Consider the following 27,679-nt stretch of genomic DNA (forward strand, 5'->3'; position numbering starts at 1 on the left):
TGCAGCTGAGTCCGTAGACACTATAAGCCACATGTTATGTTCTCCACAAAAAGACATCTCTGAAGGCAGTTATGATGTTAGCCTGTGTACAATTCAAATAAGGGACTGATCTATCTGTATGACAACTAGGAACAGCTTTTGGAAATTTGCATTGGCTGTTGGCAGGGTTCCTGCTGTCAACATGGAAATGTTCCATGGAAAGATAGACTTCCCATTTCTAGGGCTGCTTTCCATGTTTTCAGCTGTGACTATCAGACAAAATGAGGAGAAAGCTCTGCTTCACAGAGCTAAGAACAGTTGTGAAGACTCATCTTTAATTTCTGCCCTCAAAGTTCACCAGACTATGATTAGAATCAGACGCAGGGTTCTCCTTACTTAATGCATGAAAGTTAAAATCTAAGTAGGCTAAGTACAAATTTTTAGAACTTTAGTCCCTAGTCAATTCTTTAAATCCAAAACAAACAAAAAACTAGCCACTAATGACATGGTTAAAGAAAATAAACACTAGCAATGGTTTCACCAACTAAAACATGTTTACTGAAAAGGCTCTAGGAAAACAAAATTAACTTCGTTTCTCACAAATGTATTAAGATGGAAATATTTCCAGCATACGTGAAATACTGTAAGGAAAGCTTCCTGAGTGACATATTTTCTGTTTATCTTAGAAAATTGGCTAAAATTGGTGTATTCCCCCCCCCCCCGCAACAACACCTCATTCAAAGCTTCACAGCTTGATCAAACTCCAATTTATGGCGCTATTCAAATGCAGCAGCTGGGTAAACTGGAGAGTGTTTACTCCCCACAAACTGAGAGACTAAGCTAAGATTTAGCTTCCTACTTTTGGAGAGTAAACAAATGTTGATATTCCCGGCATCAGCATTCAGGCATTATCTGAGCTGGAATGTGGTCGTATCTGGAAATTCTGTATTAAGTTTCAGATGTGGAAGGAGTTGGAAAAGTAGGGGGAGTTTATAAACACAGCAAAAAAAACCTGTGTTCATGCCCAGTCTTAGTTTACTCACCACTTGTCATGAAGTCTGAATGCAGCCAGTATTTGTAGATTGCACAATTTCATCTCTTTGGCACAATACTTGGGTTGTCTTGGTGCATAATGCTGATTTCTGCCTACCATCACCATTATGGGCAGAAGGCATGCAATTCTAACTAAAAATAGCTAGTTGCTCAAGAAATTAATCCAGCCACAGTGAAGCACGTCTACATCTGCTGGAGATGTAAATAGTACTTAACATTGTTTGAATCATGCAGGTTTCTGCAAGTAGTGTTCATGAGATCTCTTTAGTTAATTCCACTGAAAACATGCTTATTAAAATGCAAAACAAAGAAAACTGGCTAATGTGATATTAGTTGCTGGGTTCCATATCTATGTCACAGTTAGAACCACACTCTAGTGCAATGATTCTCAAACTGTGTGCTGTGGCACACTAGAAGTCCCTTGAAAAACTGTCACACCCATCCCATTGTGACCTATGCAGAACTGATTCTACCTTTCTGTGCCAATATATGGACAATAATACAATCCCTAAAGAGAATAAATCATGATTCCCTTATGCAGCTTCCATAATTGGCAAGCAGAGACTCCCAGAAATGTCATTACTTCGAAAACACAGTTCCATCTGTAAGCCCTGAATGGTTCTGTGGGTAAGATATAAGATGCTACTCTAAAAATATAAAGAGGATGCTAGTTGTTCTTGTTACCAACTGAGACAGAGAGATTTAGATACAAGAATGAAGCATGCCTTGAATTTTAATTTAGAATAAACTGTGTCTGAGGTATCAATACTCCAGTAAATAATGCTACCACATGAATAGGAAATATGGGTGGGCGTGAACTGGAAAAATAGAGGTTCGTGGAAGTTTGTAATTTTCATTAACCCCGAAGCCCAAACTTCAAAAAAAATTCTCCATCGCACAAACCAGTTCTGGCTTTGGGAAATTCATGGGGCTGCAGCCCCACCTGGAAATGAGCTCTGAAGAAATTTCAGAACTCACTTCCAGTTGGGGGCGTGGCTGCGTAACAACCTGGAAGTGAGCCCCGAAGGTATTTAAATGCCTTTGGAGCCCACCTCCGGGTCGGGCCTGCCCAACCGAACTCTGAGAGTGAGCTCCAAAGGCCTTTATAGGGTGGCCCAACTCAACTCTGGGGCAAGTGATGCTCTGTCATCATGGTGCTTGGGGGGGGGGTCAACAGAGGGAGGGCCTCTAATGTCCTGGCCCCACTGGTGGACCTCCTGATGGCACTGGTATTTCTGGCCACTGTGTGATACAGAGTGTTGGACTGGATGGGCCTTTGGCCTGATCCAACATTGGCATCTCTTATGTTCTTATGTTCTTAAGAGTGAGTTCTGAAGGCTTTTATATGCCTTCGGGGCTCATTCTCAGAGCTCAGTCAAGTTGGGCTGCCCGACTCAAATGAGCTCCCCAAATGAGCTTCTATAAAGGCCCTTGGAGCTCACTCTTGGAAGTCACTTGAGCCAGCTGAACCCAGAAGTAAGCTTCAAAGGCATTTAAATGCCTTTGGAGTCCACATTAACCCTCCCATGGACTTCACAAACCTCCATGAAAAAACATGGAGGTTCGTGTGGCAGACTGTGGGAGAAATATTCTCCTGAACGCCTAGTTCACAAACCACAAACAGGCCTGGTTTATTTATCAGTTCGTGCCCATCCCTACTAGGAAATAAACCACAGAGCAGAGTTGCATAGGTATGGATGGTGTCAATGGCTCTCAATTAGAGAATGGCCCATTTGGACCCCTTTCGGAAAGTAACTTTTTTCCCAACATAGAGAAAAATGGAGGGGATGGGGCAACCTGTTTGAGGGCCACAGAATTGGACCCCCTGGTCCAAGGCTCTTCAAACTTGGTTGGTATCTTGGGGAGAGGCTACAGCAGCTACCCTCCAGGTTTGGAGCCTCTCCCTCAAGCCCCCTCCCCTCCAGCCTCAAGAATATATCCTATGTTTTCGCCATTGACTTCAATGGCCCATAGGATATAATGGGGCTGAAATTGACATTTGGCTAGCCAAGACTACCGAATTGGCTGGTACTGACGAAACTGACATGCGGGAGTCTTACTGCCAACCAAAATTGATTCTGCCCGATTCGGCCAAATCCGAATGGGCCAATTTTTTATTTTTTATTTGCACACCCCTACTTTCAATATGTTTCATAAGGAATAGTAAAAGGGTTGTAATCAGCAAATATGTTTCAGAAAAGGCTAACCCTTCTTCTAGACACTGAGGACTCCGGTGGTCCCTGCAGTATAGGGGTCCCATTAAATCAAAGATATTTCCATAGTCAAATCGTGGGAACCTAAATGTAAGTGTACTCTGAATGATCAAGGAAGTATGTTCATGCCTTTTACATCTCAAGTTCCTTCAACCAAGCTATATCAAAAATATGCTGCTTGAACATAAAGTCCTCCATATATTCCTTTTAAAATTAGGAAGTGATATAATTTTAAACTATAATATGTTGCCATATAAAATATAATACAAACTAAAAGCATTCATATCCAGATGTATTCATACTGACACTACAGGAAATTTCACCATAATCCTGTCAAGTGAAGTGGACACAATTATAACAGTTTCTATTTTAAAAGTATATATTGTTATCTTATGAAAACAGTGAACCAGAAGACTTAACTAGAACAACCCATTTCAACAGAAAATGTGTTAGTAACACCAATGCAAGCAAGAATGCCAAGTAAGATGTCAGTGGTCATTTGCTATAATTTCATTTTTAAGGCCATTTAGATGGGAAACTGGGAAGGGAGACTGCCTCAGAGCTCCATTCCGAGGTCCTGAATGGGCTAAGGGTGATAAGTGAAAGAGAAGAAATGTACACAGGTACAACTGTTATCCTGATATTACCAACTGAGAGCGAACGAAGATGTATTATATTTGCTTTGCAGTTTTCAGACTGATCAGTAGATATCCCCCTGTTCATCATTTCAAAGAGGCTTGTTCCTACTTAGTGGGAGTGGTCTATTCGTAGTTTGTTTATTTAGAAATAGCATGTGACTCAAACTGACCTAGATGATCATGGCAGTAGGAAATAAGCCAAAAGTTCTGTTAAGAACAGCAGAAAAGAACCAAACACAGAAAACAAATTCTTTCCACAGCAACAACAGCATACAATAAGAAAAGAAAAGTTTTCCAGTTTTCAGATTTCTAGTTGAAACTCTGCACAAGCTTTCTTTGCAGCAACTGTCCTTTTAATGATTTTATGGGAAGATATCTAATTCAACACAGAAGGGATTGAATGGTTTGGAAAAGCGCTGGTCCTTCTTCAACCACCCTTTACTGAAAAGTCAATCACTTATTTAAAAGAGGTATGAAAACCAGAGAGGCCCATATAACATACTGGATACACGCAGAAAGGTCTTAATATTATGGCCTGAAAGATGTATCTTCCCCCTTTTATTAACACCCAATCTGATTAAGAGTTTTGGAAAACTTGGAAAGTTACACATTGTTTTGGATAATTTTTCGTTGGTCCTAATTAAAGGTATCAGGTGGCTTTTATTTTTGAATTTTGCACTTGATCTCTTTCTGAACAGTCTGTAGTTTTGAAATCTAAATATAACAACTCAAGTTATCTTAGGAAAACTGGAAAATTCTTTTTTTCCTCACTCTCTCTTTTTGCTGCTTTTTGGCATATAGGAAGAGGAAACATCATTCATGCAGGGATGCATAGCTGCTACCACTGCTTGCTGCTTACCCCTTGAAGGTCAGAGATGAGTAATGTAGTCTCAGTGGTACTTAGGCCCTGCCAGTGGCATCATGGGAAAAATATAATGTTGTTAGTGTTGAGGAAAAAGCAGCAGGATGCTGTTTTCTTGAAGTAAAAAAAATAAGCAGCTATCATGAGGCATTGTGTTCACTTTGCTTTAAAAGCTTTTGTGAATAATACTGATATTAATTCCCAAGGAAAAATAGACACAAATAAATAAAATTAAGCCTTTTATCATATTTACTTCCTTGGATAAGACAGAAAACGTATGTCACAGTATATATGATTTACATGGTAGATTATTCCCTTTACATTTGCAAATATTTAGAAACTCCAATTTTAAGACGTAACCTTAAACAGTGTTTCAGCTTTCCGTTTAGGAAATAGCAAAAACTTGTTTGAGCTACGTATTTTAATCCAATAAAAGTTTCAGGATATTTTTAAAGTGTGAAAATTTTGCTCTGAGCCTTAAGCTGGAGCATTGTTTGTGCCTGGGTCGGTGGGAGAACAGGATAAGTCTGGGTAATTGTGCGCAGCATTGCTCTCAGCCAGTGGCTGTCAGGCAGCTTCCTGTAGCCCCACCCGTACTGGCCAGCCACTTCACTGGGGGAAGAAGGGGTGAGTGGACCTGAGGGTGGCAGGTTTCAATTTAGTCTGCCATGTAGGCTGGGCATTTGTAGCCTTCTGTCACCAGTAACCTACCATCCCATCACATCTTTTTGAATTCCTATTTCTGTTGTTGCTAATTTTCCTTTACTATGTCCACAGAGGGTTGCTACTTAACAGGACCAAAAAGAAATTTTACTGAAGGCTCTGATTGGCTAATGGGCCCTGGGGGTTTCATGTTCCCCATGGCAAAAAGGACATGCTATGTATGTTTGATTGTACTGTTTAAAAAGAGCATAACCGTAAATGCTGCTGGCGTTTAGGTATCAGCTGTCCCCTCTCCAGGCACAAAAGGCAGCTTTCTCAAAAATTTTATAATACAGTATTTTGTTTAGCTAAACAAATGCTTCCTGCAGTTGCTGTGATTTGGCAACTTTCTCTACACAGCCATTTTACCATGTAAATCAAAAATCCAGTGTGCGCATTATGAAGACCATGAATATGGTATGATAAGTAACGTATTAGCAAAGAGGAGCTCAAAATTAGTTGTATCAGCCTCTATGGTAATGCAACATCACAGTGCATAACAATACTGGCATCCAAGGCTGTGCATTAAAGTGCTACATGAAGAGTTATGAACATAAACATTTATGATTTCAGTGATAATTTTGAATATGGATAAAGTATAAGAAATGACATCATTAAATCTGCATATATTTGGCAAAATGCATTTGAGTTTATCAACAACATCAGTATATCAATGATAGCACAGTGGGGAAGTCTGATCGTGATCTCGAGCCTCAAATTAATTATACTGGCTTCAAGTTCACTTCTTGTGGGTTCAGCACGTAGCACAAACATTCAAAGAAATCATAAATCTCTGTACCTGCAAGCAAGTTTAATTAAAGTGAAATCATTCAGTAGATTCAATCAGGCTAAACTAATTCTAGGCAGAGCTGACTACTTGCATCACAATAATTTTTTACGCAAAATATGTAAGTCATAACAGTTTGGTAACAGCTCTTCCATAATTCATCTTGCATATTATAAAAACATGAACTGCTGTCAATACATTGGAATAAAATTAATAAAAACAGAATCAAAAACATTTGTACTACCACTAAGACTATTCTATTTTAAAGGGAATAATTTTTGAACCTGTGGCTATAAAAGTTGTTGTCCCTTAAAGAGAAGTTGACTGAAATTTTGTGAGGTAATTTTATCTATTTTTTTCATTGTCTTAATGTATTTTAAGGTTTTGTGTTGTATTTTTTATTACAATTGGGAGAGGTGGAATATAATTTATAATAAAAATATATTATTTTGAAATGTGAAGTTAAGTTTTGCTTTCAAGTAAACTCAGTAGATTGATGCTGATTCTTCACTTACAAGCAAAATTTCTGTTGTTAGCACAGATATGATTTGAGCTGACACTTTTCCCCCCAAAAGACAATTACATTAGTAGCTTGAATTTTCTTTATATTTCTTCAATTTAACATGTCTTCTGACACCTAGGTTCAAATTCAAAATAATTCTATGATAGTCCAGCCAGAATCCAAATACTTCAAAATAGTTGATCTCAATAGTTCAGAAGAAAAAAGCAAACAAAATCTCATGAACGTCATACAAATCCTTTTCAGGACCCAAGTGCTGATGTTCTTTGTTTGTTTTTAATTTCAGGCTGTGACCTTGAGATAACATAGAATTTATATTATGAAGTAGAAGCTGACAAACATCTTTAAATTACTGAGGCTGCTTTCATACAGTCAAATTCAATCACCACAATTTCCAAAAGATGAAAACAGAACTCTCAGTTTTCAGGACTTCCCCCATTTTTTAATCTGAGTCAAAAACATATCAAATGCCCTATTTCACTTGTATTTAAAGGTCAACTTGGGAGCTGAACACAAAATCAGGACAATCACAGGCTGCTTCTTTACTGGACCATCACATTCAGACTGAAGTTGGGGAGGTAAATGTTTCTGTCTCACCCATCCATATAATTCCCTGCAACTAAAAAATCTACAATGTATGGGACAATACTAGACATACTGGTTTTCTATGAGAATACAGCTTAAAAAACTAGGGAACCATTGAAGCATGGTAGACCACCACCTGTAGCCTGAAATCCAAGAGCCAAACTACATGATTCTCTTGATGGTGTAGTTTGGATCTTATTTGGGCTCATTCTCTCTATAATGATTACACTTATTGGATCATTTGCCCACAAATGCTACTATACCATTATCCCCAAATGCATATAACTACCAAAGATTCATATCATGAATAATTTCACTGCAGTAATAAGTGAACACAAATATAAATTCTGAGTCACTTAAAATAGTAAGTACATTATCGAGAATAAAGAAGAAATTGGTCTAACAATGCCAACATTTCAGAATATTGTTTTTCAGATGAATGGTCTAAGGTCAAATGTTTCAGTAGCTCAAATACAACAAAGCACTATGAGGATTACAAAGAAAACAGCTTTTTATTTTCTAAAAACATAACAAACACATTACATGCCACCTTCTGAGATCTTCAAAGAAATTTGTTTTAACAACAAATTTAACAGATTAAAAAAAGTTAAAAGTGCAGCATTTTTTCTATCACTTTATGTTAATTCTTACAGAACATGAATAACATTAACTTTGAGGAGCACTGTGAATTAGCAATTAATTCATTATTGCATTTCAAAGGATTGCACACAGTACAACAAACATATGGTTTTCTCAGAACCAAATCAAAAAAATTGAGTTGCTGTATTGAATCATTGATTAGTCCAATCCATTTTAGCAGATCCATGCGTATAAGCAGGCTTCTGTCATAAACTGATGTGAATCTAAATGTACACTGAAATTAGGGTGGACAAGTTCTGCCAGTTCCATTTTAGTAGTCTTCTGCCAGTGCCTCCTCATGCATTCCATCTTCTTTGGGATTTTTTAATAATTAATTTATGCATATGCAGATCCTCCCATTCATGTCATGTTCATTTTCCCCTTTGTATTTAAATTATGAGCGTGAGCAATTATGCAGCTTAAAGCACAATTTTTTTTGAAAAAAGCTCAGCAGCTACATTTAAGCTCCTTTACTATCCTTGAAAATACCTGATGAGTAATGCACACAAGGGAAAGTTTGTTTGAATAATGGTAGAAGAAACATAACGCCAAGCCAATTTCCCATAAGCACGTGCCTGAGGCAGTTCAACAATAAAAGCAATCCATATATAATCAAATTCCACCTAAAATGGTGGTTCTCGCGGTGTGACTCATGAACAGCCACATTCATCATTCCATCAACAGAAAGAGCCATATGATTTCTGTATGCCCTGTGTCCTACCCATCAACTACATGCATGTAATAATATTCAAGATGCAGATACTAATATTAAATACATAACCATGAGAGTGTGATGGCAAAACATGGAAGTAACGCTTCATACTGAAAGAGTGTTACAAATGGAGGCTCTAAGCTCGAGCAGCTAAGGGCACTCTGACTTTCTACTACAGATAGATTACTCCAGATAGGGCTCGGTGGGGGGGAAATCATAAGTCTTTAATAGAAGCTTAGTATGTGGAAATAGGCAGGCCAACTGACAACCCTAACTTCAGATGCCTGCTCTAAGCTAACCAGCAACAATCTCAGCAGGTGCTCAGAGCAGGGAAGCCTGCATGCCCTTTACTCCCCTTTGTGTACCAGGCTGGGAGGGAAGCAAACAGGCTGCCAAAAACAGCATCAACAGGCAGAGGTGACGTTGCACGCAATGTGCCTGCATCTCCCAGAAGTGACGTTGACACTGTGATGTCGGGGGTGACACTCTGGATTTTGGGCAAAACTCTATGCTTTGATGCTGATTTCACTACAGAGCTTTGCCCAAAATCCAGAGCGTCGGCACCGATGTCACCAATGTCTCTTTCTGGTGATGCAGGCACATTGTGTGTGATGTCACTGTTTCAGGGGAATGGGGGAATATCACTTCCCACTCCTGGAACGTCCCCCCCATCCCCCGTTAGTGAGTGAAAGGGACCTTGCAACCCCGTCCATACCTCAGCGTGTATACAAAATAACTTTATAAAGCTGTGTATCTGGCTGCAGCCAGGTACACATTCAACAAAAAACCCTAACACATGAGCAGGAATATAATACAAGAAGATATAAACAAAATATAAACATTCCAAGCAATTTCTGCCCTCTTATTTAAACATGTTCATGAATGTATCAATGTTTCTTTGACTCAAAATGTTTGAAATTAACAGGTGCATATCATTCAGCACTTTAAGATGCTTCAATTACACAGAGCCTCAATTTAACCTATGAAGTGTGAGGGCATGGCTCAAGCTTAATTGCTCATGTGAACGGCTTCACTGCAGGGGCGGGATAATGAAAATGGATGGCAGGATTGGAAAACTGCATATGCACAGAGATCTTTACAATGTCTAGAAATCTAAACTGGAAGAATAAAGGAAAACTACTAAATAGTTGCTAAAGTATAATCATGGCCAGATAAATGAGGCCCCTCTGAAGTTTGACATGAAATTTAGAGAAGGGGAATTTCAGAAATGTCCCTAATTTGAATGTACACCCAAGAACCGATGCTGTATATTCACATTTCATTTTTCTGCCACAGGATGGTTTCATTCTGATGCCATTAGCTATAAGTAAATAGCTTTTTAAAAGCACAATTAGAATGTAATTGAGGTATTTGTACCTAAAAGTAGGCTCCTACAAATCTTCTTTCCCATCCAGAGGAAAATCATATAAATTGTGCTACACATTTTGCTTGTAAGACTTTATTTTGCAGGTAAGGCAACACTGTGAGCAAGACTGGATGGCAGCTTTGCTGACTTCTCTGCCCTGCGCATATTTGTCAGAGAAGACACACTTGCCTGCTCCCAATTAGTGTACCAGCTCCACCTCTGAAAACACTGTTGGGATTCAATATACGAACTGGATGTACATACAAACAGACTGTACATTTGATTTGATAGTAAACTCCAGGAAAATCTGTGTGGTGTGTATAAATGTAGATTTGATCTGGCCATGAAGCCCCCATAAAGATATTCAGTGGTGGGGCAGGCACACTAAGTGAGCATAGGCAAGTGCATTTTCACTCTCCATCACAAATGGCAGTGCAATTGCACAAATAGAATCCCATTCAGCCCTTGCCATTATAGAAGAACAACCAACATACTAGTCAAAAGCTTGCATTCATGTATCACTTATCTGTAATAACAGAATACATAACTAAAGTTTGGTTCAATGAGAATAAGCAATTTACAGTTTCTAGACATTAAGATTTTTGGCTCTTTTTCAAAAGATATTCCTTTTCATTTACCACAACATTTCCTCCTTTTTCTTCAGTATAAAAATCATATTTTTACAATGCAATGTGTATCTGCAGCTGGATCATACCTCAGAATTACCAGGATGTTCTGAATCTGTGTTTGATATATTTTCAAATAAAGGTCCATTGACTTCTCCTCCTAAACAATATAAAAAGAAATATATTATTACCTCCAATGTATGCTTTCCTTTTTTTACACTTTCAAGGAAAACTAAAAAAAAAACAGTGACTGAACATTCAGGTTTGGTTCAGATGTCAGATGCCAATGTTTAATTAAACCAACAATCATTAGGGTAATCATCCAAATGCAAGCCACTCCATGATGGCTAATTATGTTCCATCAAACCAGAATTTGAAACCATGCTTTGAAATTGGTTTATTAACCAAAGTTGATCTTAACTATGGTTTTGCATACTGTATGAACATGGACATTTTGGATTAGCACTGGCTTGCTTCCCAGCACAGTCCTCGCTACAATGTGAACCAGGATACTAGCTAGGTCTATGCAGAAAAAACAAGGAAAACAGAAAAGATCTGAATGTCATGCATCCTACCACTTCACTAAGCAAAGTTCAAAACCTTCTTCCATGCCTTAAGAAGACTTCTTCCAGGTTAAGTGGCTCTTCATTCAACTGAAGAGCTACTCAAACTGGAAGAAGGAACTTGATCAGGAATTCAAATCCTGGTTTCAGTAACTAACCAAAGTACGTCTTAATACACCATAGTTTTATGTTATATCTAAATCAAACCATTCTGGAAGTGCCAACCTAACACTGGCTTTCTGTAACCCTTAATTATCTAAGATTAGTCTATATTACTTACTTGTATAGACTTGTATCAATCTAACCTAATGAAAAAAGTAAATGAATATAGATTTCCTTCACGAATCAGTTTTGTACCTTCAAGCCCAAATAATGCAATGGGCACATGTAATAACTGGTAAAACTTACACTTCCAGGTTGGAGTCTTGATGTTAACAATTTGATTATGGCCCCCAGATCTCAGATAACATTCATTCTTGCATTTAAAAAGACGGGGAAATGTCGGTAAAACAGATAGTATTGCTATGGTAACAGTAACCTCAGTTTTGCTACAGTGGTGTGTTAACAGTAAAAACAATGGGGGCAACATTACTACAGTGAGTGTAGCCTTGACCTAGGTAAAAACCTGGGCATATTTAAAAACAAACAAACAAAAGGGAGATGTGCAATCTAGCACTGGATATGTGTCAGCTAGCTGCCATGCTTTCATTCAACATTCAAAAACTAAATGAATAAATAAAATAAGGGTTCCTGTGGTGGCATGGAATGCTGCAGAATAAGGAAGAAACCTGGATTCCATTGCCCCCTTTTATGTGATAAATGAGTATATCATAAAGCGGTTATTTTTCAATGTACTGTGCATGTTATTGCATGTGGGGATATTATCACAGCCCTTGCTGTCAGTAATGTCACAAGCACTGGGTAATCAGGGCCCCTGCCAGTCAGCAACAATGTATATTTTTCTAACAGAATAACTCTTTTACTGTATCTCTATAAGGCTTATTTAATATTCTTGCAATGACCTTCTAAAGTGTCCTAAAAATCCTAAAGAAGTCATGTGCAAGTGATGGAAATACAATTTTTTTTTTAAGTGTGCACTATATATAACCAAAAGGGGAAAAGGGTGCTTCAGATCACTTGAAATTATTATTTTTCCTTCATCTACAGGCTACTCCATTAAAAATGTAATTAGCATTTAAGAGTGCAATTAGCCCAAATCAGGAGCCAGCGCAGATGGTCCAAGACTCGACTGATACCATCCCTATGACCCACTCCACTGAACTTCCCGGCTGCAGCGCTCTGTATCAATGAAAGTTTCCAAACATTTTACAAGGACAGCCCCACACAGACTGCACTGCAGTCATCTAATATACATGTCAACCAGGTCATTCACCACAGGGGCCAGATCTTTTCTGCCCATGAAACACTGCAGCTTTCTAAACAGTCAACGCTGGTGAAGGACACTCCCATCATGGCCACCACTTGCTTGTTCAGCAGTAGGCCCAGGTCCAGAAGCGCTCTCAAGTTACAGACTTACTTGTTCACGTCAACGTGTTCATGTCATGCTTGTTTTATGTCAACAGCTTCTTCATTTTTCAAAGTTTTATGAGAAACTGCCTGGTCTAATAGCTTATGATTTCCAAGAAGAAAATCTTACAAAAGTTGTGACTGTTCTGAAAACTTTAAGCCTACCTTGTTGCTATCCATCGTACCTGTCTAGTGACAAGCCATAGCATGAGTATTCAGTGTTCTACAGCATGCCTATGTGACATATGAGGACCATAATATATTTCTTGTGGGCATGGAAGCGTCGATGCATACATAAATGCCTATGGCAACAAAGCTATCTTAGCACATTTCCTTCTATTTAAAAGCTTTATCTCCAAGAAGCAAAAATCTGATAATCTGAGCAGCACAGTAGTCTTTTAGAATTTTAAAACTAATGACAGCTTTCAGTTAAATAAGTTTCTAACCCTTATGGTTACAGAAACAGGTTTGGGAAATATGACAGCGAAACTAATCATATCCTAGGTTTTCTTCAGTATGAAAAAGTATAAACATGGGTTTCCGGTTTTCGGTGTGGTGGTGGCGGACCAGCTCCAGGAGCGGTCCCATGAAGCTGAGCCGGAACACCAGGTTTAATGGGGGATTCAAAGTCTTCTGCCCCCCCCCCTGGATTCCTTGAAGAGGGATCTGACTGCAAGGGGCTTGATCCTGGACTCTCTGTGAGTGGCGGCAAGCGGATTGAGACCAGGATCACCCTGAAGCCCAAACCCAGATGAGAGCAGCTGTGGCTCTTCCACAGCTGTGGAGCCGTGACTACTGGGACAGAGGGAAGCAGCATATCAACCACATCTGAATCATCAAAAAGTTTTTACACCGTGAGTACTTGGCAAAGTACAGCAATGGAAAGGGACTGTGTTTATATAGCTCCTTAAAAGACTGGATGCGTGGGAAGTAGTCTGCCGCTCCCACCCGAAACAGCTATCCAAAGTAGTGAATTGGCATTTGGAACATTTTTTAAAGGGCTAGAATGAGGAGGAAAAGGTGGAAGTCTGGGAGTAATTTTGGATTTAATACTTTACTTTTTAATTACTATTTTACTCACCCTGACCCTGTGGATTACAAAATTAAGAGTTTGGAGAAGCATGGGGATGGCTCTGATTTTAACACTTTTGGGATTACAATTGGGATATTTCTGAAGATATACAATTGGATTACAGTTTCATCTACTGCCTCATTTGGAATATAAATAGAGATAAAGAGACTACACTGTCCATCATAACAGAAGAAAGAAGAAAGAAGTGGAAGGCGGTTGTGGACTGGGTTGGTGCTTGCTTTCACTTCCTGAATGTCATTTCTGTGTAAGAGAGACTCTAAATTTGGAACTGTTGTGTCTTTGAGGGTTGTTATCTTGTTCTTTTGAAAATATAGTCTGCACAAAGTGTAATACAAACTACTGATAACTGCTCTTTGTGATTACATTAACTGCTAGGGTGTTTATGGACAACTAAAAAGGGTCCTTTTTATTTTCCCTCTCCTTCTCTTACCTGTCTAATAGAGTATTTAGTAGTAAAAGGGTGTTACTTTAATTAGAGGTACAATATAGAATACAGAAATATGGATAAGAAAGGGAAACTTCCCCCTTCTACCATGTCTCCTGGTCAAACGAAATCTGTTTCTGCCACCTTAGCACAGATTTCAGTAAAAGAATTGAAGACTTTAATACAAGAAGCAGTAGCTGCAGCTGTTAACCCTGTGCAAACCAAATTGGACTCCCTATCACTGCAGATGACACAGCAGATGACAGAAGTACAAAAACAGTTAATGGATAATAGACAAGAGTTGTCCACCTTGGCCAAAACAGTTAACCAGATGGAAGACAAATCTGAGAAGATGCACTTAAAGGTGGAGAAAGTAGAATCTAAACAAAACTATATGGAGGAGGCCCTTATTAAACTAGAACTTGATAAAGCAGCATATATTTTAAGATTTCAGAATGTACCAGAGAAAGAGGATGAAGAGTTGATAACTGAAATGGCACAGGCACTTGCAAATTATACGGGTGCAGAAAACCCAGATGAAATATACAATGCAACTGATGTGGCCTACAGAATGAATTCCACCTATGTAAGAAGATGCAGTCTACCAAAAGAAATACATGTGAGATTTAATAAAAGAATAATAAGAGATGCTATCCTCAATGTAACAAAAGAGACATCCTTCCAAACAGAGGAGACAGAAATAAAAATCTTAAAGGAAATTCCTTGGAGAGTGGAGAGAGAAAAGAAGAGAATATGCAGAACTTACAAACATCCTTAAAAAGAATGTTATCTCATATAGATGGTTGTTTCCAGAAGTCTTACTCTTTTCTTACAAAGGAAAAAGATATAGAATCAATTCTACATTTAAACTGGAGGATTTTATTAAATCACATGCTGAAGACCTGAATATGGAGGAAAAAGAAATGCAAACTGATGAGACCCAGCAAGAAACACAAGAAGCGTCTGGAATAACTACAACAACTCAAATATCTAAGATGATTGTACCATCCCAGAGGATCACAAGATTTAAATTGAAGCATAAAGGTGATGACAAAACCCAAAATAAAGACGGATAGAGGAAAAATAAAAATAATTTCAATAAACATTAATGGCTTAAATGCACCTTTAAAAAGAAGACAAACTTTTCAACAACTAAAGAAGATGCAATTGGACATTATATGTTTAGAAGAGACTCACATAAGACATTCAGACCAGAAATATTTGGAGATTAAAAAGCTTGGGAAGAACTTTACAGCTTCAGACAAAGAAAAAAGAGAGAAGTAGCTATATACATCAAGGAACATTTACATCCAGAATATATAGCTCAGAAGATGGTAGTATTTTAATGGTTCAAGTACAAAGGCAAGGTAAAATAACCTTAATAGAAAACATATATGCACCTAATCAACATCAAGAATTTTTTTTTTAATCACTTCAGGAACTTATTTCCCAACAAAATTATGAGGAGATCTGTTTGACTGGACATTACAATGCTGCTTTTGATACTTTTGGGTAGAAAAACAGCAACTGGAAAACAAAAACAAGGTAATAAACTTCCTAATGCATTTTTACAACTTGCAGAAGAACATAATTTGACTGACACTCAGACCCTCCAAATATAATTGCTGGAGACAAATGATGAGGGAATTATTGTTGTCTTAATTTCTTTCCTGCGGCCTTCCTTGAAACACCTGCCTTGTCATGGTAGGAAATGGAATGCAGGACTGGATAATCTTCGGTCTTATCCTGTACGACTCTTGTCATGTCCTTATGTTTTCAAAACTGAACTTATCTTTTTTCATATTTGATGCAAACATTTGTAGGAGACAAATATAGAATAAAGACAACATATTCACCACCACCACTAGCAGTTAGAATATTTGTCCAAGCATTTTACTTCCCAATGTTTGCATTACCAGGATAAGGAGCCACTTTCAAAAACAAACAGATGCAAGACTTGCATGCACAATATATGCAATATTTTTTAAAGGAACTGCATGGACTTTTTACAGAAAAGACCACTATTGAAAAATTCTAACTCTGAAATTTAATAATGAATTAATACTTAATAGTTAATACATAAGGAGCTGCGGTGGCTCAAGTGGTTAAGACGCTGAACTGCAGGCTATGGAAGGTCGGTAGTTCAGCAGTTCAAGACCCAGGTGCCGCAAGACGGAGTGAGCTCCCGTCTCTAGTTCCAGCTCCTGCCAACCTAGCAGTTTGAAAGCAAGAAATTGCAAGTAGATAAATAGGGACCACTTCGGTGGGAAGGTAACAGCGTTCCGTGCGCCTTGGTGTTTAGTCATGCCGGCCACATGACCACGGAAACGTCTTCGGACAGCGCTGGCTCTTCGGCTTTGAAACGGAGATGAGCACCGCAACCCTAGAGTCGGACTCGACTGGCTTTCGAGCAAGGGGACCTTTACCTTTACCTTTACTAGTTAATACATAATCAATTAGTTAATACTTAACTTCATACTTAATGACTCATACTATATCCACAAGGAGTCATATTCTGATTAATACTATTTTTTACTCACATGGTTGATTTAATATTAAGGCAAAAAGATACTGAAGGATATAACCCATCAGATTAGATAACAGCCAATGTACCCAAAGAAAATGAAGCTGTTAAATGCACATCTTCTCATACCAACTATGAAAAACCTGAAATAGCTGATAGTATTGAAATCCCTAGACCTCTGACTAGCATAAATATATTATAATCACATATATAATTAAAATTAAATAAATGCAGCATTTGAAATTAGTTTTAAAAACTATTTAACCGGCATCAATGCAACTATAGCTTTATAATTCAAACTGAAGCAAAAAAAAAAAAATGTTGCTGGAATCCGAAATGTTTCAGTATTCAAACAAGATATTTGGAAGGCCTTAAAATATTTGAATGGTCTAAATAAACACCAGAAGAGGGACATAATCTGTCCCTTTTTATGCATCTAGTATGATGGCCCAACAGGAATAGAGTTATCAACCTCAAGGTGGGATCTGGAGCTCTCCCGAAATTATAGTTGATCTCCAGACTATAGAGATCAGTTTCCCCTAAAGAAAAGAGCTATACCACAGAACAAGGGTCCTCAAAATTTTGGAGCCTGTGGACACTTTTGGAATTCTGACACAGGGTAAAGGTAAAGGTTCCCTTGCTCAAAAGCCAGTCGAGTCCGACTCTAGGGTTGCGGTGCTCATCTCCGTTTCCAAGCCGAAGAGCCAGCGCTGTCCAAAGACGTTTCCGTGGTCATGTGGCTGGCATGACTAAACACCAAGGCGCACGGAATGCTGTTACCTTCCCACCGAAGTGGTACCTATTTATCTACTTGCAATTTCTTGCTTTCGAACTGCTAGGTTGGCAGGTGCTGGAACTAGAGACAGGAGCTCACTCCATCATGCGGCAACTCGGGTCTTGAACTGCTGAACTACTGACCTTCCACAGCCTGCAGTTCAGCGTCTTAACCACTTGAGCCACCGCAGCTCCTATGACACAGGGTGGTGGACCACAAAATAGCTGCTGTTAAAGGTGATGCCAGTCACAAAGTATTGGTGTGAAGCAAAGCACGTGAATTCCCCTCAGGGGTTAACATGATAATTAGCAGGCCTGCTCTAGCTTGCAGATGTCCATAGTTTGGGCCTTCCTTAAGCTATAATCCCTAGCTCTTTCAAGGCCGGACTCAAGAATGTGGTAATTGGTTAGGGAGGGGGGATTAGGAGAGGATGTTAACATCTGGAAAGCTCCAACAAGGGAGATTCCTGATTGGGTCCAAGAAACCAGTTGGCACCAGAGGGCAAAAGACTATAATAAGCCTATAGGCCAGAGGGAATCCATGCTAACTTTATGCTTGTGCCATGCTAGTATGCTTTGATAAGTTATGCTACATCATGATGTATAGAACAACACACATAGCTGCCCAATAATGTCTCTGTTGGCCCTTGGCCACAATTATTCTCACAAGTCTGCAGAGACAGCAAGCTTATACAGTAGTCAACGTTTCACTTGAACAGAGCTGATATCAAGAGAATAGAGTTTCCAATGTGCAGCGTACAGACAGTGCTGTAGAAATAATCCCCAAAAACAGGAAAGTGTTATGTTTCTAAATCACAATAACAAGATCTAATGTGTAGCAACAGAATTAAATTTGCCTTGAGAGAACACATAATAATAATTCTTATTCAAATCAGTTCTACTCAGCGACATTTGTTTGCTCAGCAGCTATGAACAAGTTGTTCTGTGCCTAGAGAAATCCCTGAATCATTGTATAGCAATGAATACTCCCCAAACCAGGAGACATTCAAAGTAATTTAGGAGTAAAGATGCATTTGCACCCAACACTGAGTATCTTCACCCTTATGAAAAACCTTGGATGCCTGAATGGCCTATTGTTTCCTGGAATGTGGTATAATGAGATTCAATCCTTTTTCAAAGGTTTTGTAAGCAGAATAAAAAACCAAACCATCTGCAACCATATACAGAAGGGTTCTGTATTAATATGCTCTTTACCACTGAATAAACTATGGCAATATCTTGTTGTTGTTGCTGTTTCTAATTATTGACTTACCCAAGTTGTTCTACCTGCAGCCCACAAATAATTCATAATTTGCTTACTTGCAAGTAATTAATTTATTATTCACTTACATGCAAGGCCAGTCAGACCTGTTCATATAAGCGTGCATGCACATGAAAGCTTGTATCTTAAATAAAGCTCTGTTGGTCTTAAAGGTGCCACTAGACTCAACCTTAGCATGACAATACTCATTCTTGACACTTTGCTCCCAGACCAATTATTTTTGTTGCCTTTATTTATTTAACAACACATTTGTTAGCTGCATTTCTACCTTACAGGAACTCAAGGGGGCTTACAATGTAAACAAAAACACAACAAAAGTTTAAAATGAATTATTTAAAACTGCCCGTAGGCAGAAGAGCTCAAACTAATCAAATACCCTCATGAATAAAACTGACTTCAGCTGCCTCCTAAAGCTTGAGAGTGATAAGCATGATAATGTTTGCCCTTTGGCTGCTAGAAATGCAAATCAATCATAGATAAAACCATTCAATGGCAGGCTAGGGGCAACTGTGTTTTTGAGTTTCATGAGTTGAAAACTGGCAGGAAGAGAGAAGAGCTTGATGCTAGAGAGCAACATAACAACCAACTCCCATCCCTCTCCCTTTCATTCCATTAAGGCAACAGGCTCCACCAGTAATAACTCCATGTAATGGAAAAGGAAGATAAAAGATGGGAGAAAAGATGTTGGAAGGCAAGGAAGGCAAAATGAAAGGAGGGTAGAAAGTGTCCTGAAAGAAAACATAAGAGAGGTTGGAGGCACTCTAGGTTCAACTTGAGACCTGTACTAAAATATAAGGAGACAGAGAAGTCAATTTTTCATTCTCACTCACAGCTTCAACTTCCTCCCAGCCACCACCATCACCCTTTCCTGCATGTCCCACCAGTTCAGGATACGGGTGTGCAAACCCGCCCCAAAATAGTATTTTTCAGGTTCAGATATATTGAACACCCCCCCCCAAAAAAAAAAAAACCTGGTATTTTCTGATATTCCCGAATTGCAGTACTGGTATGATATTTGGATTCATGAAATCCATCATTTTTCCAGCTTCATTATACCCTATGGGGACCATAAGGTATAACATAAGCCACAGGGGGGCTGGCAACCCTAGTTCGCACTGTTCTGTGTGAGAATGCCTTCTCAGTGGAATGAAATTCTTCTTTATCTAATCTATTAGCATAGTTAGCATGATTTGTCTAGGAATTACCTTATTATTGCAAATAATATTGTGGTAGCCCTGACCTGGATGGTCCTAGCTAGCTCCATCTCATCAGATCTTGGAAGCTAAGCAGGGTAGGCAATGCCAAACCACCTCTGAACATCTCTTGCCTTGAAAACCCTATGGGGTTGCCCTAAGTCAGCTGCAACTTGATGGCACTTTCCACCACAATATTATGATAAGTTTTAACTTTATATTTGGATAGCAGAAAATTACGTTTGGCTCCAAAGTCTACCTATAATTCTTGGGCCAAGCGTTAGTATAAAGACTGCTGATATCAAAAAGGTGTTTCTTTTTCTGTACAATAAGGAGAAAGCCATACCATTATACTGTGCAGCTCCTAATGGGACTCCATATGTAGGGGAAAGAGCGTTCTAGAGTGTTCTTTAACCTGTTACCTGTGACTGATGTTCTGTCAGGGACGGCAAAGTAGTACTGGAGGAGAAGGAAGACGAACCAACATGCACACAAAAGTGTAGGACGTTTTATAGAATATTTTGTTATCTTGTGAATCTTGTTGCTCTATGCAAATAACATATGTTCCTTGGAAGAATTTTGGGATGGGAACTTGATTGCTGAGTCACATTTTTTTTGGGGGGGAGAAGAAACATTTTGTCTTTTCTTTATGTTGTAAAAGACAAAAAATTATGCAAGGTAATAGTCCTGTCTCTGGATAAAGAATCATGCTGGCAAACCACAGGCATGATAACAGGCTTAAAAAAAACCCCAACACCCTGCTCCCATCACAGAGTAGTTAACCAGTTCAAGTGACACAGTCTCCAGAAACCTACATTCATATGGTAGTATGGATGCAGTCCGAGCCCCCAAATCATGAAGGGCTTTAAAAGTAAACACCAGTACCTTAAACTGGACCCATAAATCAATAGGAAGCCAGTGAAGGGACTTCAGGATTGACATAAAATCCCAACAACCAGCCTCCAATAACATACTATCATGTTTTGCACCAGTAGATGTTTCCAAATCATATTCAACTGGAGCCCCGTATATAGTTCATTATAGTATTCCTGTCTTGGGATTACTGAAGCATATATTAGCATGGCCAGAATGGATACTTGTCAATAGGGATTCAGCTTCCTAAGAAGCATCACATGGAAAGAAACCTCAGCCTCTTGCTAGTGCCATTTCCCCAATATTTTGTTCCCTAGGGTGCCACCACAGCTTTAAAAAAAACATTACTAATTGCTCTTTCACTATATAATTGTCATTTATCTATTTCAGGTTTTAGTTCCTCTGAATTCCCCATTTTTATTAAAACAAAACAAAGCTTACAGCACATTTTGTTGCAGAGTTATAAAAAGGAAAGTGCAGGGAGTTTTTTTAGTGCTTTGACTTTTGCTCAGCTGACTAACTTCTTGCACAACTGACTAACTTCTTGATTCAGACCAAATCTGTGACCTCCTTACCAAACCCAAGAGAATGAGAGCACAGATGAGCATTCTCTTTGTGGAAATGCTACCAGTATGTGTTCAGTTCCATGTTACACAGAACTTCTTCAGAACAATAGCCAGAAGACACACAATTCTACCCTTTGCCCCTATGCCCAAGCCTACATCTCTTTTTCTAGCCCCACCAATCAAAAAGTCCAGCGTGACTGACCTTTTGCACAGCCTCCCTTTTCTCAGTTCTCTGTCCAATTATACAAGACACATATGCTCTTCTCTTTTCTCCAGCATGAACCACAACTCACAGACTTATTCCAGGTCCTGTTTAATGCCTTGTATACATGAATACAGCAGCCTCTATAATTCTACATGCATCTGAACACAGAGCCATTATAATTGATTTGTAGTGTAAAAATGTAATCACTTTCCCCCTACTATTGCAATCATTTTAAATTCTTTTAAAATATTTATTTATGGCATTTATATGAAAGCTACTTCAGAGAGTCTGCAGATCATTCAATGGTGATCCTAAATAATCTGGAACAGACTGATCAATAGAAATAAGAGACAGATAATAGTTCAAAATGTGAGCATACTTTTGAAACAGTTGAAGCATAAGCCACATCTTCCTGAAGCTCTTTCCACTAACTTTTCCATTAATAGTTACCCCTGTGGCCTTGCAAAGATTTTTTTCCCCTCAAGTTTATCTGTTTCAAACTTGTATTTGTCAGCATGATACAAGTCAGGGTTGCTCTGAATTTGCTAATTCTAGTCTTTCAGATCTCCTAACTTATGGTTTAAAACCTTGAATAACAAACCACAGATCCCTGTATAATTTCAAAGTAACATCATGGGGAAATTAAAGGCCAGAATAATAGCTAAATTTAGCAGAACTGCTTTCCAGCATGTGTCTCACCAAGAGCTTCCATGGCTCTGGAGCTACTACTATCTTACCACATGTTTGATAATAGTACAGTTCCCCAGCTACCAAATAACCCAGTTGAGAAAGGTCATATAATCCCATGGAATGTCAACTATAAACCTGCACCACACCCAGGGCTGGCCCGTTATTGTTAAATTTTAGACTGTTGCCTAGGGTGATGGCTCCACGAGGGCGCCATTCTGGCTGGCCTCATCCCCTCCTCGCCCCACATAGGAAGCCTCCCTTGCCGGCTTCTTGCTCTGTCCCCGGCAAGAGACTCCCCTCTTTGCAGCCCCCCAGACAGAAAGAGAAGGGAGGCGGGGGAGACAGCCATGGGGAACAGTCCAGGATGATGGGAAAGTGCCATTCGCCTTCTGCTGCCCCCACCCCCGCAGTCCCTTTGGAGCTCCTTTTGCAGCCTAGCACAGGCCCGCTCCTCCTCCCCTTGAGTGATCCCGCCCCCCCGCATGCATTTGCAGTTTGCCCCCTCAGCCTGCCTGCTGCGGCTCCGGCACCCGCCCTGTCCCGCACGGGTTTTTTTTGTTGTTGCAAGAATGTTTCCTAGCCTAGTGGGCAAAAAAACCTGGGGCCGTCACTGACCACACATACTTCTGGAAATCTTTATCCAGTACAGATATCAAAGAGAGAGATATCAGCTACAGATATCAAAGACAGAAAGGGAGAAAGAGAGATCATATCAGGATCATATTTTTAAAATATATATATACTTGAGGAACTTTTATTTTTTGTTGTTTCTTTTATACTGCCTTTATTAACAACAAAAGGAGCAACTATTCTATCCAAGGAATAATTGTGACTCAATTCTTTCAATGGCCTCTATTTTCACCCAAGAACTCACAATGTTGCTTCAGTGTTGGTGTGTAAGTTTCAGCACCTAGATCTCCAGGATCTCCTTGACAGCTAACAGCTGTGATAATCCAGATACAGCCAGTTTGGACTGGGCAGAGCTGAAGCAAAGTCAGTATGAGTCAGCATGTTCTGATTGGCTGGACATATGTATATATGTAGCAATGTACCATTGTACTTTTCCCCTTGATGGTGGATGGAGTCTGGCAAAGCACTGTCTGAGAGCTGTATATATTGTAAATAAATTCCTGTATATAGTTACCACTGGACTGAGTAAGTGTGGTTTACTATTGGAAACCTCTGGTGAGAGAAAGACTGCTGTGAGTGCAAGACAGGTTCGAGGTGCTGGTTCACACAAACACATGCACTGCGCGACATTCAGCACACACACCCTGAAAGTTAGCTTTCCCAGAGTTGCAAAAACGTTAAAAACAACAACACAGAATACATTCCAGAACCAGATTCTCTCTTCCCAGTTCTAAAAGTTAAGGGATAGTTTGTTTCCTCCTTCCATATTTTTTTTCTTTTAGCCCTTCTCTCTTCCCCCAAATAGCAGTCCCATGTCTGTGCTGCTCTTGTGTTACGCACTTACATTAGCTGACCAAGGTGAATACAAATGCTCATGCTGCAGGAGGCAGTTCTTAAGGCTCAGTTTCAAGTTCTTGAAGTCATGGCTCTAGTTGCTTCCTACTCTAGCAGCCAAGAGAATGTGCTGAATGCCTGAAGTCCCTGGTTTCTTCCCTCCCCTATTATGAATTCATTACATGGACTTAGGCAAGCCACTATTTCATTGCCTAACAACTATTATAAGGATAATTGACCTACCTCACAGGGCCATTGTAAAGCCTACTAAGATAGTATACATTAAATACTGAAATGCTTTGAATACTCTAACTACATGATAAATATTAAGTAATATTATGTTGCTCCAAGGTATAACTGTATGTGCTAAATCAATCTGCTGTTAGCAACTACAGTCAGCTGAGGGAGATTCTCCTAGCACACAGATAATGCCTAAGTACCAAATATATTTGAGGAGCATCTGTCACAAATGTTTAACCAACTGTTACGCCTTGCAGACAAACCATTTGAAAGTTGGAAGGGAAAAAGACCAAAATACCCCCCCATAAAACCAAACTACCATTCCCCTTAACAAAACCAGTATCCAATATCCATGCTACGAAGTGTCAATATTTATCACTTTGATCCACTACGGGAAAGGACCAACAACCAGTCTGGGGTCTTTCTTTCTTTCTTGCATTTCCTTTCTACATAATTTAATATTGTTACAGTGGGGGAGAAATGCAATACCTAATTAGACTACTGATGGGTATCAGATCATTCTTTTAAAGTCACTCGGTTAAAAATGCAGCAATTACCATTCTAATATTCATCATCTTCAATGTGTACATACGAAGACTACTGTTGTAAGCTAGAGGCGTCATAATGAATGCAAAAACAAATGTCAGCTTTGCTTAATCACTATCCCATGAGAAGGTTCATTATTCTGTGAGAGATGCTTAACAAACTGAAAATACATTTCCATAAGTACAGGTTGGGGAATAAGTATTCTGACCTAGCTGAAAGTATTGTTCTAAGGATAGGTGAGGGGCTATAACATGCTAGTGTACACATGCAAATGCACCCACCAATTCTGTCAACTAATTAGGTCCTGCTTCATAATTCATCAGTGCATGCAAAACAAACAGTTTACCATTAGAAACAGGACACTTAAAGCCATAGCCCCAGAGGCAGCAGAATGACCTCCAGCTAAAGGATTGACCTGTTCCTTTGGTTTCAGAAAGATTTAAATTAGCCTTTGGTGTCTTCAGGAGCTGCGGTGGCTCAAGTGGTTAAGACACTGAACTGCAGGCTGTGGAAGGTCAGTAGTTCAGCAGTTCAAGACCCGGGTGCCGCATGACAGAGTGAGCTCCCATCTCTAGTTCCAGCTCCTGCCATCCTAGCAGTTCGAAAGCAAGAAATTGCAAGTAGATAAATAGGTACCACTTTGGTGGGAAGGGAACAGCGTTCCGTGCGCCTTGGTGTTTAGTCATGCCGGCCACATGACCACAGAAACGTCTTCGGACAGCGCTGGCTCTTCGGCTTTGAAACGGAGATGAGCACCACAACCCTAGAGTCGGATTCAACTGGCTTTCGAGCAAGGGAACCTTTACCTTTACCTTTTACCTTGGAGTCTTCTCCCACTTCCAGCAATATTGTTTGGTCTTTTATTCCCCCTCCCACTAATACTGGTTGCTATTTATGACCTATTTGTTAGGTAATTAAATTATTGATTTTATAAGATTGTTGTGGGTTTTTGGTATGTTAAAAGCTGATGGGAACTCAAAATTTCCCCCTGGAAAAATACCATTTAAAATACAAGAAAGTGGCTTTGTGACCATGGCATTTAGAATAGAAAAGAACAGTGGGGATGGAATACTTAACCCATTCTCTGCCAATCATTTATCCGCTGCCCGTCCTCTCCACAAGCAACTTTTCTCCACAGAGTGCCAAATGCATGTTCTCATTGGGGGGGGGGGGGTTAGACAAAGACGACTCCTTCAAACATTTCTCTGTTCTAAATTCACCTCTACCAATATGCTTTTCTTTTTTGAAAAAAGCAGTGCTAGTCTGTTAAACATATTAGCACATAATTAAAGTTCAACTGTTCTGAGGAGTAGAAAAAGCACTACAAAAGGCACTCAAAAGAGGGCTGGAGCAGCCAATACTTGTATGCCTTTTCTTCAGTTTATATTGGTTAAATTGTTATCTTTTACAAATGTAAATCACTTCATAAATAAATAGATATTGGGTACTATATATCTAATAGGCATGGATGGCCCCACCATGCAGATTAAAAAAAATCTATATTATGGGCTCACCAAGACCAAGGTGCAGATTTCTGCAAACAAAGGAAAAACCACAGGTTTGTGGAAAAGTACAAAAACTTTTTAAAGGTGTTTTTTAAAAAAAAGAATGATGTCTTACACCATCAAATAAGCAGTTTGGGTTGGCATATCAGGTTGCTATAGCAACCCAAAATGGGGAAGGGGAATAAAGCAGTGGGACAGGACATGACAGAATCAGGGATGGAAATGAAACAGTTAAGCATCTCAAGACCCCATCTCTTTCTCAAGGGATTCAATGTGGGAAAGAGGATCCACTGCCTTATTTGAGTTGCTCATTTCCTCCACTTGTGCACTGCTTATAAATGTTCAAATAAAGTAAACATTAGAAACACGGTAAGTCTCCCATTCTTCTGCCACATCCAAAGTAACTAAGTCTGGAATGAGCGTTGTAGCCTTAAAGACTAACAAAATTTGACTTCAGCTACAAATACTCTTGCTTATTTTTCTTGCAACACATTAACAGAGCTACTGTTTTGGAAATAAGCCTGGAATGATTTACCTGGAACGTCTTACTACTTGAAGAAGGAGACAGTGGTAACAATGGATTCTTAATTTTGCCTAAAATTCTAATCAGATGCCGCATGCTGGTTCATTTTCATTAGCCTGATTACAAATAAAGCAGAAAACTTGGGAATTATGAAGAAACAAAGTAAATAAAACCAAGGACTGATTTCAATGTTATGGCAAATGTGTGCTCCCAAACCTGCATTTTCTGAGATAACTGGAATGAGGAGGGGAAGTAGGGGAGAGGGAGAAAGAGGAAAGAGAAAGAGTGCTTAATCCTACCCGTGCCAAACCATTCTGTAGTGCAAGTGCCCCCCCCCCACCCAAGAGTCACTTTCAGTTTCTAAAATGGGAAGAGGAAAGCAGCAAATTGTTCTGGTGTTCTAATGCTGGGCATGCTTTACAGAAATATGTCCCATTCCCCATGATTTTCTTGCCCATCATTATGGATACTGAGACTGTCCGGTCAGTTTTAAAATAGATTTGAATCAACATCTGTACTGTACTACTGATCTTTCCTAAAGGGTAAGGGTCACTTTTCATTCAATAGTCTCATGACTAGGGCTGCCAAGTGGGGGCGGGGGGCGGGGAAACCCCCACTTCAGAGGCCCGATTCCGCCACGGCGGAATTGGGCCCTGGGGGGAACTCCGCCCCCTGAAGCTGCGTCACCAGAGGTGACACAGCCATGTTGCTCACGTTGGGGGTGTGGCCCAGACGATCTGGGAGAGCTCCCGGAGCCCGGCAAGGCTCCCCCGCCGGCAAGGGTAAATACACTTGGCAACCCTACTCATGACTCAGTTTCTCATTAAGGATAAATTTTTCACAAAGTTGACCTCCCCTTTTATTTATTTATTAGATTTATACCTCACCCTCCACACCGAAGCAGGCTCAGAATGGAAGCTGCCTTAGCAAGAAGCTGCCTTTCTCTGTGTGTTTATTAAGGTGCTTACTAATTATTGTACTACGACATTATCTTTATAAACATTA

General features: G+C 39.5%; 1 protein-coding gene across 4 annotated transcripts in view; it reads right to left on the reverse strand.

The window, feature by feature from the left end:
- The window catches only part of ANO5 (anoctamin 5), an 81,423-nt gene that overhangs the window by 46,687 nt on the left and 7,057 nt on the right, over window positions 1-27,679 (reverse strand). For 3 of the 4 annotated variants that reach the window (XM_015411229.1, XM_015411228.1, XM_015411227.1), the window contains exons 2-3: window positions 10,772-10,842; window positions 4,743-4,790 (exon numbers count right to left, since the gene is read on the reverse strand). In XM_015411229.1, the coding sequence (XP_015266715.1) occupies window positions 4,743-4,790; window positions 10,772-10,842 (119 nt within the window). The remainder of the gene's footprint in view (window positions 1-4,742; window positions 4,791-10,771; window positions 10,843-27,679) is intronic. The other variant, XM_015411230.1, reaches the window with a different exon arrangement.

Source organism: Gekko japonicus, unplaced genomic scaffold (genome assembly GCF_001447785.1).
Source record: "Gekko japonicus isolate JY-2015 unplaced genomic scaffold, Gekko_japonicus_V1.1 scaffold1245, whole genome shotgun sequence".
NCBI lineage: Eukaryota > Metazoa > Chordata > Lepidosauria > Squamata > Gekkonidae > Gekko > Gekko japonicus.